Source organism: Tyto alba, unplaced genomic scaffold (genome assembly GCF_018691265.1).
Source record: "Tyto alba isolate M040663 unplaced genomic scaffold, T.alba_DEE_v4.0 Super-Scaffold_22, whole genome shotgun sequence".
In the NCBI taxonomy this organism is placed as follows: Eukaryota; Metazoa; Chordata; class Aves; order Strigiformes; family Tytonidae; genus Tyto; species Tyto alba.
Window position 1 is genome coordinate 24,241,820 of NW_024881296.1, and position 17,563 is coordinate 24,259,382.

Here is a 17,563-nt window from a genome sequence, read left to right on the forward strand (position 1 = left end):
GATCTCTTTATTCACACTGAAACTTTACATCTGTAGAACAAAGAAACTACCTTTTATGCCTATAAATGCAGAACGAACAGCTGTTTATCGTGCTGTTCAGTGTGCAACCATCACATTTTAGTATGAAAATCAAACTCACCTATTTTTTTCATGTGGCATGTTACAAGTAGGAGAGAAGAAATCTAGAAGAAATGTCTTGTTTCTGATTAAATCCACTATTGATATGCTCTGTGATCCATGGAATGCAATAGTGGCAGAAAGAAAATAGCAAGATAAGGTTTTCTGAGAATGATTTAATCTTGGAGTTCTTCCTGCATCACTTGCTTAACGTGGCTCCTGGAGACCATATAGATGAGACGTGTGAAAATGGACTAGAGCATTTAGGAAGAGAGACCTTTCTCTTTTTTTAGTTGGCTGAAATTGCCTCATATGTGACTAGAAGCTACGCTGTCCAAACAAACAACATTCTTTCTGTAAGATGTGGGGGGCTTTTTTGAAAGCATTTTAAATGCAGATAGGGTTAAGTGTGTTCTGCAGGTGAAAACCCTCTGTAGTTCAGTAGTCTGAGTTTCTAATAAGTTCATGAGAGTTCTGATGGATAGAGCCTTATTAATAGATTTTCTCACTTAACTATCTTTTGCATTAACTGCTGCCTGCTACTCAAAGTATAATTTTTCCTTCCTCCTCCCTTGACTTAAGACTTGACTTGACTTGGCTTGTCATTCTGTGATAATTGGGATTCTGAAGGGAGAGGATGGTGTTCCCACTGTAGGTTTTGGTTCTGTTTTTTTGTTTGTTTGCTTGTTTGGTTTTATTTTTGGTGGTGGGGTGTTTTTTTTTTTGTTTGTTTGTTTTTAATTGGCTTAAAAAAGAGATCTAGGAAATAGTAAGTTTTAACATGAAACTGCAGATATCTTGGAAGGGAAGGTATTAATAGCATTGAAGAAGATGATGAGATATATTACTGACAATGACTGGTCTACACCTGAGTCATACAAACTGCCAGTTTTTCCACATTTCTCTAGGTACATGATAAGCTTTTTCTCTGAGGAGTTAAGTATGATTTCTGAATGAGTTACCTCCTTTTGGAAAAGGAAAGGACTGTTTTGATTTGGCACTTCTCTGAAGCTCTTGACTCCCTCTAGTAACTGTAATGAAGATGAAGACCAAAATTAACTTGGTAAAGCAAAGTATCATCTTTGTTTCTGAGGGCACAGTCCTGCCCTGGCTTGACTGTGGGGAAATGATAACCAACTGAAAGAAGAGCAGTCACTGCTTGCCAGACCCACTGAAGCAACAGTCAACAATAGTATCAGCATGTTGAGGTAGATGCCAGCCTGTTGCCTGCTGTACTTCAGGACAGCTGCTTTCTGTGTCTCCATTCAGGTTTCTGTGGTGGTCGTAGGAGGTTGGCTTGGAATAATTTACATATTATGGTTATGAGCAGGGTTTATTCACTTCATCACATCATCACAGACTAGTATGTTAAAGAGGATTATGAGACTGCACTGGTAATCCACCTCTGGTGGTTAGCACTCTTCCTTTTTGTTGGCGTAATAGTTGGTGGGACCTACCACAGAATTTTTTCCTGTCATCGCCTGTTCCCTCTGTGCAGTAAGAGACTTGCTTACTGGTTTGTGCACAGTGCTTTCCAGCTGCAAGTTGCCAATTTCCTTTCCTTCAAGGCTTTAGGCTTTTTTGCTTGTTTTTGTTTATTTTTTTTTCCATTTCTGTTTCATAAAATTCTAGACATATATATACTTTTCTTCTTGACTCAGGATCTTCTGCAGGAGTCCATCTATATCCTGCAGGACCTCTGTAGACCATCTGCTCAGAATTCAAGTAAACCTCTCTGTTCTTTTGTCCTTAGTGTCCTTAGTGGATCGTTCCCCACAGGGCTGCATTCTGTTGGCTGCTTGAGTGAGACTCAGTGTTGCCTGTGCCCCTGGGCATAACATTTTTTCTGAGTGCAGCCTTACCTACAGTCTTTCTTTATCAGGCTGGTTGTCCTTTGTTGTCAGTTTTGTGCTGCCAGAGAGCGTACAACTTGGGAGGTGACATATTAGGTATTAAGGCTAGGCTAGAAGTTGGCTGTATAGGGACTTGTCACAATTCTGTAATTTTTTTTTTTCTTTTTTATTGTACCTTTTCACTGCAGAAGGCGGAAGGAGGGGAAAAGTGTTGGTATGTATTTACCTACACAGCATGAACAGCTACTTGGTTAAGTGACAACAAGGAATGTCCTTCAGTAGCCTCTGACATATCATAGAAACACAGAATGGTTTGGGTTGGAAGGGACCTTAAAGACCATCGAGTTCCAACCCCCTGTGATGGGAAGGAACACCTTCCACTAGACCAGGTTGCTCCCAGCCCCGTCCAACCTGGCCTTGAACTTCCAGGGAGGGGGCAGCCACAGCTTCTCTGGACAACCTGTGCCAGTGCCTCACCACCCTCACAGTGAAGAATTTCTTACTAATATCAAATCTAAACCTACCTTCTTTCAGTTTAAAGCCATTACCCTGTGTCCCATCACTACATGCCTTGTATCTCTTGCCTTCTTTCTGTTCCATAGTATCCCTTCAGAGAAGAGTAAAATAATCTTGTATTGTAGGGCTGTATGCTCCTCTTGGCTGCTGCACTGGATCCTGACTTCCATTCTCAAGTGGCCTGGTAAAAAAAAAAATCACATTTACTTTCAATTTTGCTGTTGTCACACTGCTGTAGAATTCACTGCTCTCACACTTGAAGTCTTCTAAGGATCGACCAGCTGAATCAAAAACATGAGCTAAAATAGTTTTTAACGAGTTTTTCAAATTGAAGTCTAGTACTTATGTTTTCCATAAGTTATTTTCCTTCTGTTTAATGAGCATGGTACTTATCTTCCTGGGTGGTCATGTTAACCCTCTGAAATTTGCTGCAATAGAAGTGGATGAAGCTTGAATGATATTTCTCACCCAGCCCTTCTTTAAATGTGGTTTTCCCCCCAACATTAGTGTTTTAACTATGCTTCCATTTTCCATTAGAAATAATTTAAACTACTTAATAATTAGATCTTATCTTCTTTGGTAGAATTTACAACAAATGTGCATTTCATCTGCATGGTTTCAACCATCATCAGCACTATATTCATTCAAGTTTGCAGAGAACATGTAGATTTGGACAGACTTGCTTGTTTTAAACTAGGTCCAGCTAGAGAATGAAAGCATGACACTAATTAGCACTGCACATCAAAAGGGAAGAGGTTGTCTGTCTGTGGCCTACTCCAAAGTGGTCGCAGCAGAGTTGACCTGGGCTGCAGTTTGACGTCTGGTGGAGCCGGACTCGTGGCTGGCTGCCGTGGAAGGAGGGAAGTTTCCTTCCTCTCTTTGCTCACCCAGCCATTCCTGAGGCCAGTTCTGCTCAGTAATCCATGATAAAGCTGGGGAGGAAACGGGTTACTTTTCTGGGAGGTTTTAAGTTGCACCATTTCACAAAGTGGTCTAATAAAGACCACTAAAGCAAGCTGAGGGCTTGTGTGTCCAACTGCAAGAATTGTGGGAGGCAGAAACAAGAGGCCTTTGGCTTCTTTACAGGCTGGCACGTTGGCTCACTTGGTTGCTTTAAACCTCTGTGTTAGTGAAATCCTGCACCAGAATTAGAGACTTGAAAAGTTTGTAAGGTGACTGCAGTAACTGAGTATAAGAGGGAAGAAAATACCCTGTTTCCTCCCTTACTTCTCAAACTACACAAATCTTGAGCTCCATATAACACAATTTGCAGGGCAAGTTAGGAGTGTACATGAACAGGAAGTAAATAACTAGTCCTGGCTCTGTGGATGATAAGAACTTGGTTGCTAGTATTATTATACCCAAGTATAATAACTGTATATGGATTGATTTTGAACCATTTACCCAATACATAGATTTTAGGCTGTGTTTATGTAGGCAATAGTCCTTTTTTTTTTTTTTTTTTTCTTGGTCTACCTGTTTCACAGTATAAATTTTTTGAAAAGTCTAATAAGTCTAAACTTCATCTATTTTGAGTATATTGTTATGGCTTGCTGATTATTTGTCTCTGTGCCTTTTCTAAAATCTAATGGGGAAAACCCTGCTTTTAGTTGTTTTACAACTTTGTTGACAGTTTGTGCTATAACAGCTATGATATGATTGGGTTTGTGCCAAGTTGGGAAGTTCTGAGTGGAAACTTATAGCCTTCTGTTTATAAAAGCCTGGATTTCTCTCTTATACACATGCTCTTCTTCTATGGGAGGAATGATTTTCTGTGATTCATTAAAAAATCTTAAGCTTTGCTTTGAAAGTCGATGTTACTGATGGATGAAGTATTTGGAGTCAAATGAAAAAAAATCAGGGATCCCAGGAGAAAATTGAGCCCCGGTATCAATGGGGGACTCCTCAGCCATGACTGTAGCACCACACGTGGTAACATGTTCCTCTTACCCTTATGTTCTCTCTGTTCAGTCCCTGATAAATCTGTTCCCGGATGCTAGAAAGGAAAATGACCTTTCAAAACTGAAAGGGAAAATTGCCCATTCCATGTGTTTCTTCAGTGCTGAACAATTTACCTTAATACTTTTGTCCTTATTTCTTATTTACCTCTCGAAATCTGTTGTATCTATTCTGTAACATGCTTTATGTTAACAAAATTTCCTAATGCAGAACTGAAAGAAAGGCAGTAGGGGTTTTCTCTCTCCTTTTCAGTGAAAATATTAAGCCCTATTTTGGTTATGAAACCAACCTCTTAGTGAAATATGCTATTACTTAATAGTTGTTATGTTTAGTATTAAATGGACTGTTTTTATTGGACAATGCATATGTATAAACACATAAAATTATACACACAGCCCTACGCATATTTCATCTGGGAGATTCCCATGCCTTCAACTTACCGAGAGCAAAATGATTCTCTACTTCTCAAGAGCCGCTTTCCAAGTTTCCAGTGATCCAAGTATCTGAATGACTTTACAGAGAATAAAAGAGAGAGTATGTGATCTCAGTTCCATTTGGAGTGCACAGGAGTCCGCATCATAACAAACACGGATATCTGCAGTATTTGTTTCCAAACCTCATCTAGAATTGGGCAAATGGATTTGATTTTTCCGCAGTCAGAAAGGAAAGCACTAAGAAGATCGTGCATCTAAAAAGACAAAGGGTGTCATGTCTGGGGTTTTTAATGTGCAGTGTGTGGAAAGACATTTCATAGATAGTCTTCAAATACCCAGGTAAAAGTAAATTCCATTCAACATGCAGTATTTCTCATGAGAAAGCATGCCGTCTCTTCCCTTTCCCACTCTAGTCCCCCTGGAAATTTCAGTAGGAAGCGAGGTTAAAATCTTGCAAACATGTGGGAAAAACCATGCTTGGTGCTTTGTAAGGAATTAATGGCTCTTGATTTTTTCAAAATATAAAACATATTTTGCTTCCCAGCAGAATCCTGTAGTGTCTGTTTGGAAAAAGGAACAATTGTGTTTCTAAAATAACGTCTCCTAAATTGAATATTCCATTTATCCTTTTTCACCACTCTTGGTGTTCCTGGGTGTTTTTTTGTTGTTGTTGTTTTAACAAGTGGTTCTTATTTGGTGTATTTTTGTAAGAATTAGGAAGAAGTGTGTTAAACGCTGAACTGGAAGTTGAAATCTGGGGTTGTGGGGTTTATTTCAGATGCCTTTGCAGTGACAACCCCTGGCGTGTGTGTGTGTGTGTGTGTGCATGCGCTTTTTTAAATAAAAAGGAAAGCAGAGGTTTGCTCATTTGTTTGCCTATTGTGAAGCTGTCCTGCACCTTTCTACTTCTTTGTACTGGGGTGAAGGCTGCTGAATGGAGGCCTTGTGCCATTTGTTGATTTTAAACCTCACTGTTAATCCACAGGAACCTGCTGGTGTGCGCAGCAGGAGAGCTGTGTGACAAGTGGAAATCTGGGCGGGGGGGAGTGCGGGGGGTCACAGGGGATAATAATCATTCAGCCATCAGCCTTTGTCACCCTTAAGCCTAATTGTTACCCTCTGCTGGTAACCACATTGAAGTGCTGGCCTTTTAAGTGTTTCTTGATTTTACTTGGCACAGGCTTAGGGATAGGATCGTTTATTGCTGGGTTTCCATCGTATCAGGTTTGCTGGGGTTTGTTTTATTAGCCCAGTTGAATTTTCTGCGTCCCTGAAAAATAATTTAGGATAGTCCAGAGTGGTGGAAGGGGTCTGAATAGAAACAGTACGGTTGTTAACGAATTTCCCTCTGTCAGGAGTTGGGCTAAAAACAGAGACAGAAAGCTTTCCTGTTCCGCAAGCCAGCTGCCTGGCGGAGTCTGTGCCTGAGCAGGAGCTGCTGACAGGGACCCTGGCTGGCTGAACAGCCCGGTACAAGCAGCAGCAAGGTGATGCTCAGGCTGCGGTGGGGTGGGGCGGAGGGCAGCTTCCCTTGCCCCTCCGGCCAGCGGTGCTTCCCGGTACCTGTCAGAGCTGAAGGTGCAAAGGTGGCTGAAGCAAAATTGAACAGGTAGTAGTAAACTCAGGAGGGGGGAGAGGAGAATTAAACCATTTTAAAACAACAAAGAAAAACCTTTAAGGTGAGATATCTTTTCTGGCAGTCGGGAACTGGTTCTTCAACTTTCCCTGCCAGTTACACATGCTGAAGTCGGCATTGCACTTTCTGCTGTTCTCCTTGAAGAGTTTAGTGTAGAAGCTGCCGTAGTAGCTAAAATGAAGCCTCAATCTAAGTCTTTGCAATGGGCAAGTATCTATATGTGTGAAGTAAGCTTGTGTTGCGAGATGGCGGATGGCATGGGGGGAGGCTGTTTTGTTGCTCCCCTGCCTCGGTGTGGTGGGGGTTGTGTTTGGCCATTACCGAAGACGGCTTGGACTTATATAGGAAGGAAAAGTCCCTGGGTAGCTGGTGCAGGCTTTGGAGCTACTCTTGATCAAATACACTTTCCTTCTAACTCATTGGACACAACGTGCCTCCAGCAGTTGCAGCAACTATATTGTGTGCTATGACCTGATAGCCAGTGTTTGACAGTTGTGCCAGTGGTAGTGATGGTAAATCTAGGGTTGTTACAGGAGTCTGATTACATGGCATGATTACAATCTTATTTTCAAGTCCAGTCTTCCACCTGGCTCAGTACTTGATCAAAACGCTTGAGAATACATCTCAGAGTAGGATGAATGTTTTGAGCACTTTGTGGATGCTACTCTTTTACAGTAAAATGGGGTTGTTTATTTAGCAGGTTTGGTTTTGTGTGTTTTGCCATGTTCTAGTGGTATGATTCCCTGCTACTTGTCAGCATGTCGCTTTGCTCCTTGGGTTTCTTTACAAATACTGCAGGTCATAATGGTACCTGTGTGGGCTTGATACTTCCATCAAGAATATTTAACTAGTAAAAACTTCCAATCAAAAAACCCAATCAGCACTCAGCTGTTGTATTTTCAGCTTTCTGCGGTGCAGTTTTAATTGTTGTTCACTGAGTCAGGTTAATAATTCTGTTACAACTGTCATTGCAGGACATGTCTCAGGAAGGCTATGGAACCAGATCTCAACCCCCTATGGCCCCAGGAAAGCCTAACCATGAAGACTTGAATCTAATCCAGCAAGAAAGACCATCAAGCTTACCAGTAAGTAACTAATGTTTCTTTCAGTATTCTAAAATGAAAGTACTTTATATAGCATTTCATTGCATCTAGGATGAGTGATTGAGAAATACTGAAAGAAGAAATATTAAACAAGGTTGATCACAAACTGGTTTTAAAAATACGTTGAGAACAGGCATCTTGTGTATGAGTGGACTTCGCTTAGGCTTGTTCTGGTTCAAAATAGCACTGCTTATGCACATGCATGTTTTCTGCTTGTGCACATGTGTATTTGCATAGAGGAAATGGATTGAATTTTTTTTTCTTTTTTTTTTTTAGCTTTAGGAATTCCATACTTGCACAAAACAATCCAGTGAGGAAGAGGCTTTTTTTCTGTGCCCTTTTCAAACAATTTCAATAGATTCTAGTTTAGAATACTGCTAGTGGGAGTTACTTGCTCCAAACCATAAGCATCAGTAATGAGTTTGACATGTTAATTCTGCTACTGTCTGTTACTGCAGAAGTGTAGAAGTGGGACTGATAAGTGATACTTGGGCTAGGTTGATCTTTTGGTTAGGAGATTATTCTGGACTAATATTTCTTAGTTTTTCTGAGCTCATTACATTCTGCTATGGGGGAGACAGCATAAATGAATATACTTTGCAAAGATGCTGCAGCTACTTGCATTTTTGAAGGTCTTATTTCACTGTAATGGACAAAGTACTCCTTAACCTTGTCTCTGTATGCCCCTCGTGGTTTGGGGATTTTCTTGTTTGCTGGTAGTAAACCAGCATGAATTTAAACCAACTAGAATATGTTCATCTTAAATGATGAAAACTTTTCATAAACTGTGACCTCTGTCTTGAAATAATGTCATAAACATACAGGATATTTCCTGCATTTCACTGGGTATATATTAATTTGCAGTTAGCAGAGGGATCTCTTTGAAGAGATTACCTTATTGAGACACCATATGTATTTATGAAATCTGGTGGTATGTTGTATATTTTACCCCTGGAACATGGCACTATTGTCAATCCCTAAAAATAGGGCAATAAACATCCTTATAGCATTTTAAAGTTACATCTTTGGCACCTAGGAGAGTATGTGTGCCACACATTTACATGACGGTTGAGATGTGCATGTCTCAAGAGAAGCTATGGAAACTGGTATGAGAATATAACCATTTGCTTTGAACCTAGTATTAATTTGACAGTTTTTCAGGAAGCCTTTTTAAAAAGACTGGTTTCTCCGAACAGGTCTCAAAAATGAATGCTGACAATTACCTTCAAAATAGTACCTACTGTGGACATTGAACTGTTTTGGCAACAACTACCTACTTTAAAAAGCAGTGATATTAAAAGGGACTTTTTAGCTTCCGTTTTTTCTGGAACAGTGTTTATTAGGGTAGAGGAAAGTAAAGTTATTTATCAACTAATGTTCTAGTAATTTGGCCGTGGTTTTACTTAAAACAATTGTCCTACTTTTAATCCATGCTCTGTCCTGCCTCCATCATCATGATAGCTAAGCAGAGTACTGGGTATTATCTGTGTCCCTGAGTGTTTGGTATATTTAGTAGCCCATTATTATTCTAGGTATGAGTAAACTGGTTGTATTAACAGTGAATGTTAACCATTCTGGCCACATAGCTTTAACTCTTAAGTCGGTCCCAAATGCTGTTATCGAGACACGTCATTGCAGAAAAGCTTTGATACATAACCAGAGAGCACTTCATGTACTCAAAACCCCTGCTGTTTGGATATAGAGGGGAATGGGATGTATTATTTTGTATTTTGGTTTGGTTTTGGTTTGAGGTTTTTTTGGCGGGTTTTTTCTTTTTGTTTTGTTTTTCAAATTTAAAAACAATTGCAACCCTTCGTATGTGGTGACAAAGCCTTTTTTTGGTAGTGTAAGCAAACTCCCCATCATCTTACATCCAAGGAAGATGTCTTAGGAATTAAGAACAATCCATACAATCAAAGTATGGTGAACGTGATAAATGTTTTAATGTAACTCTGTCTGGGGTATGGATGGCTTGACCATATGAACATGGTGTTTTTTCACTGGAGCCAAAGAGTTCTGTATTCAGTTTTGGACTGCTTATGAAAACCTATGATCACTATCCATTGCTTAGTATTCTAGTTATAGTGTCATTTTGGTGTACTAAATATGGCGTCTTAAGCTTGTTTTCAAGATAATGCTGTTCTTCAGGGTAGTAGTCAATAAGTAGTCTTTGTACAGTGACGCTTGAAATGATAGCAGTGGTGTTATGCTTTTAATAAAATTTGGTTATGTTTTGTTTCATGGTATTCTGGTATTTATACAATTTGCCCATTATCTTTTTATTTCTTAAGGGCATTGTGTAAAATCACAGCAGTTACATAGCAAGCTTATACAAGTGTCTAAAAACAACAAAAGAGATACAATGCTAAATGGTGAATGGTGTTCTCTGATGTGGCTTTGAAAAAAGGGTTTCCCTTTGATGGATTTGAAGAAGAGCTGGCCATTTTCTGTGGCACTGAATGCTGGCTTGTGTCATCCTTCGGGGGAGTTTTTTCAGCAGGTTTGTGTCACAGTAAGCATAGCCAAACAGCTCAATAGTTGTTCCGTTTCCTTCACACATTGTATATAAAAGTCCTGGCATGAATGTTCCCGGAAAGTTCAAAGCGGACAAATTTGTAATGTGGGTTGGTAACAAATGGCTACAAACAAAATATGGCTTTATTAGCTACTTCTAGTGGCCTGTCAGATTCTATACAATGCTCGCTTTCCTTCTCCTAACTGCTCTGATATCTGGAGGGTTTGACCCGTAGGTCTCTGACCATGTGGAGTCACTGAGAGCCCAAATGAAAAGTTGCACAGAATAGTGCTCTGAGCACTTTTGTTGGGGTCACAATTAGAAGGAAATCTCAAGCTTTTGAGAAAACATGGGAGTTAAGATACTCTGTGAAGGACAGGAAGTCATAAACAGAAACTGTTCCCTGTTAGAGTAGAGAAATAAAGGGGGAGAGACCTGAATGAAATTGTCCGGAGAACAGCTACTACAGAATATATTTATTGAGACTTAAGGGATAATAGCAAAATACACATTTCTGCAGCTGTGAGAAAGCTTCCGAGTGATATATCTGCAAATTTTTTGTTGCAGTAAAGGAGCTTGTGTCAGCATTAGGCTGTGTGTGTCTGTGAAGACTAATCCTTTATTTTGTCTTTAATGAGTAATTTAGTAAATGTTCACGTTGTGTTGATAGAATGAAGAGCAAAAAAACATAAATGAATTATTTTTTTTTTTATTGGCATGAGTATGAAAGTAATTTCAGACAGACATTGGTATTTTTGCTCTTCCTTTGTTTTGTTTTGAATAAGGTCCTTTTTTGCCCAGTGTCACGTGTGCTTGTTTGAGGTGTGACGTCAGATGGCCTACCCAAGGTTGCCATGCTTTTGGAACACTGGTTTCTGCTAATTTTTTCTTGTTGCAAGCTACAGGTAAAGTTCTGTGGCTACTTGAGCCATTGTAAGCCAGGTGGTTGCAGCCCTGCTGTGCCCCACAGGGTGCTAGCTGTGCTGGCCGATCTCCTCCACTGTCACTCCTGAGACCGGACAGTGGATTTGACGTGGTGAATTGAACCAGCTGAGAAATAATTACTGTATTTCTGGGTTAGTTTTTTACTGAATCACCGCAGCAGCTTTGATTTTAGCCACGTCCTAAAAGACTGCATAGTCTTGCTGGGGGGTGGAGGTTAAGATGCTGTCATCCTGTCAGCTGAGACATGGTGGCGCAGCAGATCCCAGTGTTCACAGTTGGGCCCTGCAGCAGTCGCTGAGCACCAAATAGGCCAAAGACAATTCACTTCTTTTTCAAAAGGTAAGTTTTCTGCCAGTTTAGATCCCGGAGCTGTTTAACGCAGTCAGTGAGTGCAATCCCAGAAGTGTGAGCATGCAGGGTTGGAGGCAGCAGGGAGAGTGGGCTTGGGGTGGCCCTCGGCTCCGTCAGCGTAAACAGGAGGGAAATTGTGCCCTTAGTCTTGTAATGTAGCTCATGTTCATCTTGTGTTTACTGGAGGTCATGCAGTGTTGAAGGGGGAAGGTTGTATGTGGAGTTGAGGGAATTGGTGCTCTGTTAGGTCACTCAGAATTCTGAGTTCATGGATTAATTCTGTGACATCACTTACTCACTGGGCCTTTTCATGGAGGCAGAGCAATTTCTATGCAAAACAAAATAGTATCCAGCAATGGAGGTAGAACGCTGCTTGTGTCTTGTGCAATGCCATGGCCTGAGGTCTGATTGTGGTTCTACAACATCTGTGATTGTATGAGCTTCAGTGTCAGGTAGGTCTCAAATAATACATACTGTTGCTCGGGCAGATAAACTTTTTAAGATTCGAGTTGCCTTGTTTCATTATGCTTGATGCTGTGGAAAACAGTACATCAGCAACCCTTCCTGATTTTATTAACTGCTTCACAGTTCTGGTTTACCTCATTTTAACGAGCCTCTAAAGGATGTTTCGAGTGCTATACAGCCATTCCTTTGGTTGACACACCTTTTTCATTGTAGGAGGAGGGTACTAAATTAGCTTTCAGAGGACCTGTGTTGAGAACTAGTAGTGAACTAAATGCAAGACTAGATATACTTGGCTCATGGAACAATATTATTTTAGATGCATTTTGGTAAGTGCAGGCTGTGAGGAAAATACATAGAATGGTTTGGGAATCCACATTCCCTGTCTCGCTTCTAGAATATGAAGTAGCTTGGAAAGTCATCTCAAGCAACAGAGCTCCCTGAACAAATGCCTGTAATGGCTGAAGTCTTAATAGATGAGGAAGACAGTTTCCAGCATTATTTGAGAAACTGTGGTTGAGAGTTAGCAGGAGATATCTCTTATTTTCTCAGAGGTTAAACTACTGGGATGAGGGACTCTGATGACATTTATACAGAGCTTAGTCCAGTAAGCCCTAATCATGATCACGGTTGTGGGCACTACCATAATGTAAATATTAATTACCACTGTAGCCCATCTGGTAAGGACAAATCAGTACGAAAGGAAAGGTGATGCAGCAACTTTTTTTTTTTTTTTTTTTTTTAATCCTCGTTGGATTCTTTGCAGGTAAGCAAATTAGAAAGCTTGATCTAAATTTAAATAATATTTTAAAAATCCAGAATACTGTTTCTGATATTAGAAAGGAGGAGGGGGTGGGAGAAACAGTTGTAAATGGATTCTTGGTAATTCTTGGGAGGCAAATGCAGTTGCCAGTTGATAGATGCGTGTGTAGTACATGATAGCAATTCTGTCCTGCAGTTATTCACTTCTATTCATGTCTCCATCTGAAAATAACTTTGAGAGTATGATAAACCATGAACAAAAAGGAAATGCGAGTATGTAATACTTGTGAATTAAATTTTCCATTGTTTTTACATCAAGTAGGATAAGACTGGTGTGCCTCTTTCCCACTTTTCTTTCTTTTTTCTGCAATGTTGTAAAATAACTGAATGATCTTGTTTTCCTTTGTTTGGGTCAAGAAATTTTAGCTGCAAATTGTTACTCTGTGAAAGAAGATTATTGACTCAACAAGCCTTCAATTTTCAGTGAATAACACTCCCACCCTCTAGCTTCAGGAACATGTGGTGCATGCATTCTATTTTAAAGTACAGACTGTAATTTAAAACTGAGGCAGTTTGATGCCCCACTGAACTTTGTTTAAGCCTGGAATAAAAGGAAAAAAGCTTCAAGTTGCAAAGAAGTGACTAAGCTTTCTCAAAGGCTTTTCTTAGCCATTATGCACACAGTTGGAAAAAGTTGCTATGTTTTCCAAGTCATTTTAATTCTAGATCAAGTGCAGTTGCTAGTTTGTTGTTTTTTTTTTTTTTTCCCCCCTTCTTGCCATTCCATGTAATAAACCTGTAGCTAGAACAGGTTTCATACACCACATATGTATAGAGATATCAACTATATGTATTTCAGTGTGTTTCTGAGGTGCAGAACATGCTTTGTTGGTGATGCTGGTGCACATACAGATTCTGTATATGGCCTCCTGTTTGTGTCCTGATGTCTGTCAGAATAGTGGGTTGAACCCAGGGTGAGCCATTGCAGTGCCACTGACGTCAGTGATGTTACTGGGGGGGGATGAGCTTGCGCTTTATGTGTGTCATTGAAAATCTTAGCCCACTCAGTGTTCATGCGTGTTTTACATTTGACTTACATGAAGCAAAGATTTTATATAGGTTAGCAAACTGATCTATTATATGAGATTCAATTTGTACATTAAGATTAAGTTCCAGTTTTGAGGAAGAGTACAATTAAAGTAGTGCAGAGCAGCCCTGCACATACGTTGTCCATGTAGGGTTAAACTGAAACGTTGAAACCAAAATTGTTGGTTCTTGAATTAAGTATTCTTGCTGTTAAAATTTGCAATGTGAAGAGAAGGACCTGTTGTTACTCATTTGTGGTTTGTGCTTTACAGAATTACTTGGTTTTGCTTGACAGATTGATCATATTTATTTAAAAACAGTGTTAGATTGTTACTGGAGTATAAAACCTAATTTCACTAAGTACTGTAAAAAAAGATACTTGGCTATTCCATCACCTTTTCCGTTTTCAAAATACTTTGCCTTTACAATGTTTACAATATCCCTGTAATAACAAAATGACTTATTTATGGCCTAAGAAAATTTACAAATGCAAAAAGAAATATTTAGTCTGACCTCTAGAAGAAACTTACGTGGGAAACCTACTTAAGGATTATAGATCCCAGCAGTGGTTAAGGTTGCAAAAACGTATATTTAAATAGGCCAGTGTTGTCCTAAGTGGAATATTAAAGTATTAGTAGCTTTTTTTCCTGCAGTGCTTTTTGAAGCCATGAGGAGTTGTGTCAGCGTACTTGACACCTCCAAATATCAGGACATTATTGGTGTCAATCAAAGAATTCAAGAAACTACATTTAATTTGGGTGGTTGAAGCATTTTTTTTTAAATTCTTTTCCCCTCCAGTTGTTCCCTCCCCCATAGGCTGCTGCCCCCACAGCTGGGGCAACTGAACTGCACTCGTGGTAGCCCCTGAACCTCCGAAACTTGCAGCTTGAAATGAAAAGCAAGCTGGAAGCCTCCAAGGCTACTTTAATACACAAGACTGCAAACTGTAGTGGTGCAGGTGCCTCTGCATGCGTGACTGAGATGTACCTGATGTAGGGGGGAGCAGGTTGCCTGGTTGTTTTTGGTGTATCCATAATTGCTGGGGATTTTAGGTAACTGCACTAGCTGCCCTTTTAATCTACCTAAATTTCCAAGTTAATGCCTTTTAGGTTCTGCATTGGGGATTCTAACTCTAAGATGATAGGGTTTTTTTGGATTTGGGGATTTTTTAAAAAAAAAAAAAAAAAAAAAAAAAACAAAACATTTTACACAATTTGTGTACATATGTACAGTGTGTATAAAAGCATGTATGTCTTATCTGCTTGCTTATTTGTAAATTTTGAGTTGATAGTATGCTATAAATTCCAACGCTTAATATATTCACTGGTGCATGTCTTTGTTCATGCCTGTGTGAACATTGGGATTACGATGCAGAAAGTTAGACAAAAGAGTATTACTCACTTGAATACCATTTCAGGAAGTACCTGAGACACTGTAAATGTTTTTTCCTTCTTTTATTTTTACCACAACTATTCCTGTAAGATAGGATTCTTTTTTTTTTTTTTTTTTTCTTCCAGAATGACTCCTTTACTTGTGCTCACCAACCACTGTGAAGTGTGACCTCAGCTTCATAATCTTAACTAAACACAATAACTCATTCTGACCAGCAACTTCTGAAGCTTAGCAATAGTAGATGCGTTTTCTTTTTCGTCCATCATCCATTCCTGTTTACTGGGAATGTGTTGGCTGCTGGTGCTATTGTTGCAGCTTTCATGTGAAGGGAAAAGAAGAAAAAAAAAGTTACCAGTCTTTGATGTGAAGCTCCCTTCTAAGTGGTCCTGGTCAGCTTGCTGCTTCTGTGTGAGCAGATGTTTGTGCAGTCACGGTCAGTAGTGTTAAGATTAGGCCAGGTTTCACAGTGCCTTGATTGTTTACTGTGTATACATAATTGCTGGGGATTTTAGGTACCATCACAGTGCAAATGGGAAGTGTTTGTAACATGTTATTTGTTTTGTAGTACTGTGTTGGAATCTCGATAAAGTCAGTCCCGTAGCATGTGAGACTATTCACATGTTTTTCCTTATTTATTTGAGGTTTGAAACAGGCTTTTAAATTTCTCTTAGATGTGCTTTCTTGAAACCTAATGTCTTGTGATGCTTAAGCCTCTGAAACCTCCCTTCCTTTGCCGGAGCTATACATCTTAAGATTCACTGTGACGGTCTTCCCTTGAAGATAGCAATTCATGGTGGCTTTCTATAGAATCTGTGCTATATGTGAGAAGTGCTTCTGAAGTGTGTTACGTGTAAACAGGCTTCCATTATCAATTTACCTTTAAAAAAAAAAAAAAGTGTATATATATATATACACACACACACTAAATGTGGGGGATTCTGCATTAGTCTTTGGAACATACAGTGCTTTGGAAAGCACTATACTTTAACTCACTGCATCAGTTTTCCTTAACATCATGTGGATTAATCTGTGCCGTTTCCCACACAATTCCAAACACAGTTCTGCTCCCACAGGACTTTATAAAGAGGGTCCTGTTTGAATTGGCAATGTAATTTCAGGGGCCGAAGCATCATAGTGTGTTGAAATCAAGATAGAAAAGCTGATAACGTCAGCAGAAAGGCTACTTTCAGTTCCCAGTGTTGAGGCTTTTGATTTCTTTCCTTCCATGCAAACAATTGCAGATGACCCTTTTAATCATCTCAACCTGTGAAATTAGACTTACTGTGTTAAATTAGAATTAGGGCCTGAATTTTGAGGCACATTTGAATAATTGCATTAGTATAGGAAGATATGCCATTCTGGATCATTTATTTCACATCATAGTTAAGTGGCATGATTTTATAACTGAATGTGTGATGGTGGGTTTGTTTGGTTTTCTTCCCCCCCTTCAAGGTGGAAATTCACTTAATAGTTTATCTTCCATCATACTATTGAAGTTACCATTTTGGGAAGTAATATAAAGATAAGCATACATGAGATTTTGTGTTTATATGTTTGCATGTAGTAATACATTATGCATCAGTAAGATTTAGCAAGAGTTTGCTGAATACACAGTAGTGGGCTTAGTTAAGAGAACAAAGCTCGTTTCATGCCATAGCATAAGGTGTAGACCTACGTGTACATTTATAGTTTCATATATGATGAATTTCACCAATGCATTTTGCACAAAAGGTAATGAACGAGATCCAAAACATTGTTATTTTTGTTTCTTAAATGACAGACTATACAATGGTCAGTGTTTGTTTTTGAAAAATACAGAAGTAAAGAAACTAGAAGTGATCTGAGATTTTTTTTTTTTTGACTCGCTTGTAAAATCAAAATAATTTAGCAAGATTATATAGGTAGATAAAATGGTGTATGGATTAAGTACTAACACTGTTCCTAGTGAACTAATTCATTATGGCATGGGATAAAACTTAATGCAAACTGTTAACTTTTAGTTTTATAGTGAACTGAAGGCCTTACCAGTTCTTCATATGATACTGCCATGCAGATGGAAGAAAAACTCCATATTATCTCTTTCCCTTATTTAGTTTACCAGCCATGTCAATATTTTAATAATAGGGCTTAATGAAAGCTTCATAATAACCTAATTTTTTCCATCATGTTTATTGTATCATTAGATGCCTACATGAAAGTAGGAAAAAAGTAAAGTTGTTCAGTGCAATTTTCAGCACAGTTCTACAGGATTTATTGAAACAAGGTTGTAAAATTTTACAATCTGTTTGGTTGTTTGGTTTTTGTTTTTTGTGGTTTTTTGTTTTTTTTTTTTTTTTTAATAAGTAACATCTCATAGTGGTGGTTTCATTTGGATTCTCTCATAGTCCATTTTCTCTTTCCTTTGTTTTGCTCGTGCCTTTAAAGATGACTTA

General features: G+C 39.1%; 1 protein-coding gene across 6 annotated transcripts in view; it reads left to right on the forward strand.

Moving 5' to 3' along the window:
- Window positions 1-17,563, forward strand: part of ARID1B (AT-rich interaction domain 1B) — a 332,937-nt gene that overhangs the window by 94,620 nt on the left and 220,754 nt on the right. For all 6 annotated transcript variants that reach the window (XM_033011608.2, XM_033011610.2, XM_033011612.2 and 3 more), the window contains exon 4: window positions 7,490-7,600. In XM_033011608.2, coding sequence (XP_032867499.2) covers window positions 7,490-7,600 — 111 coding nt within the window. The remainder of the gene's footprint in view (window positions 1-7,489; window positions 7,601-17,563) is intronic.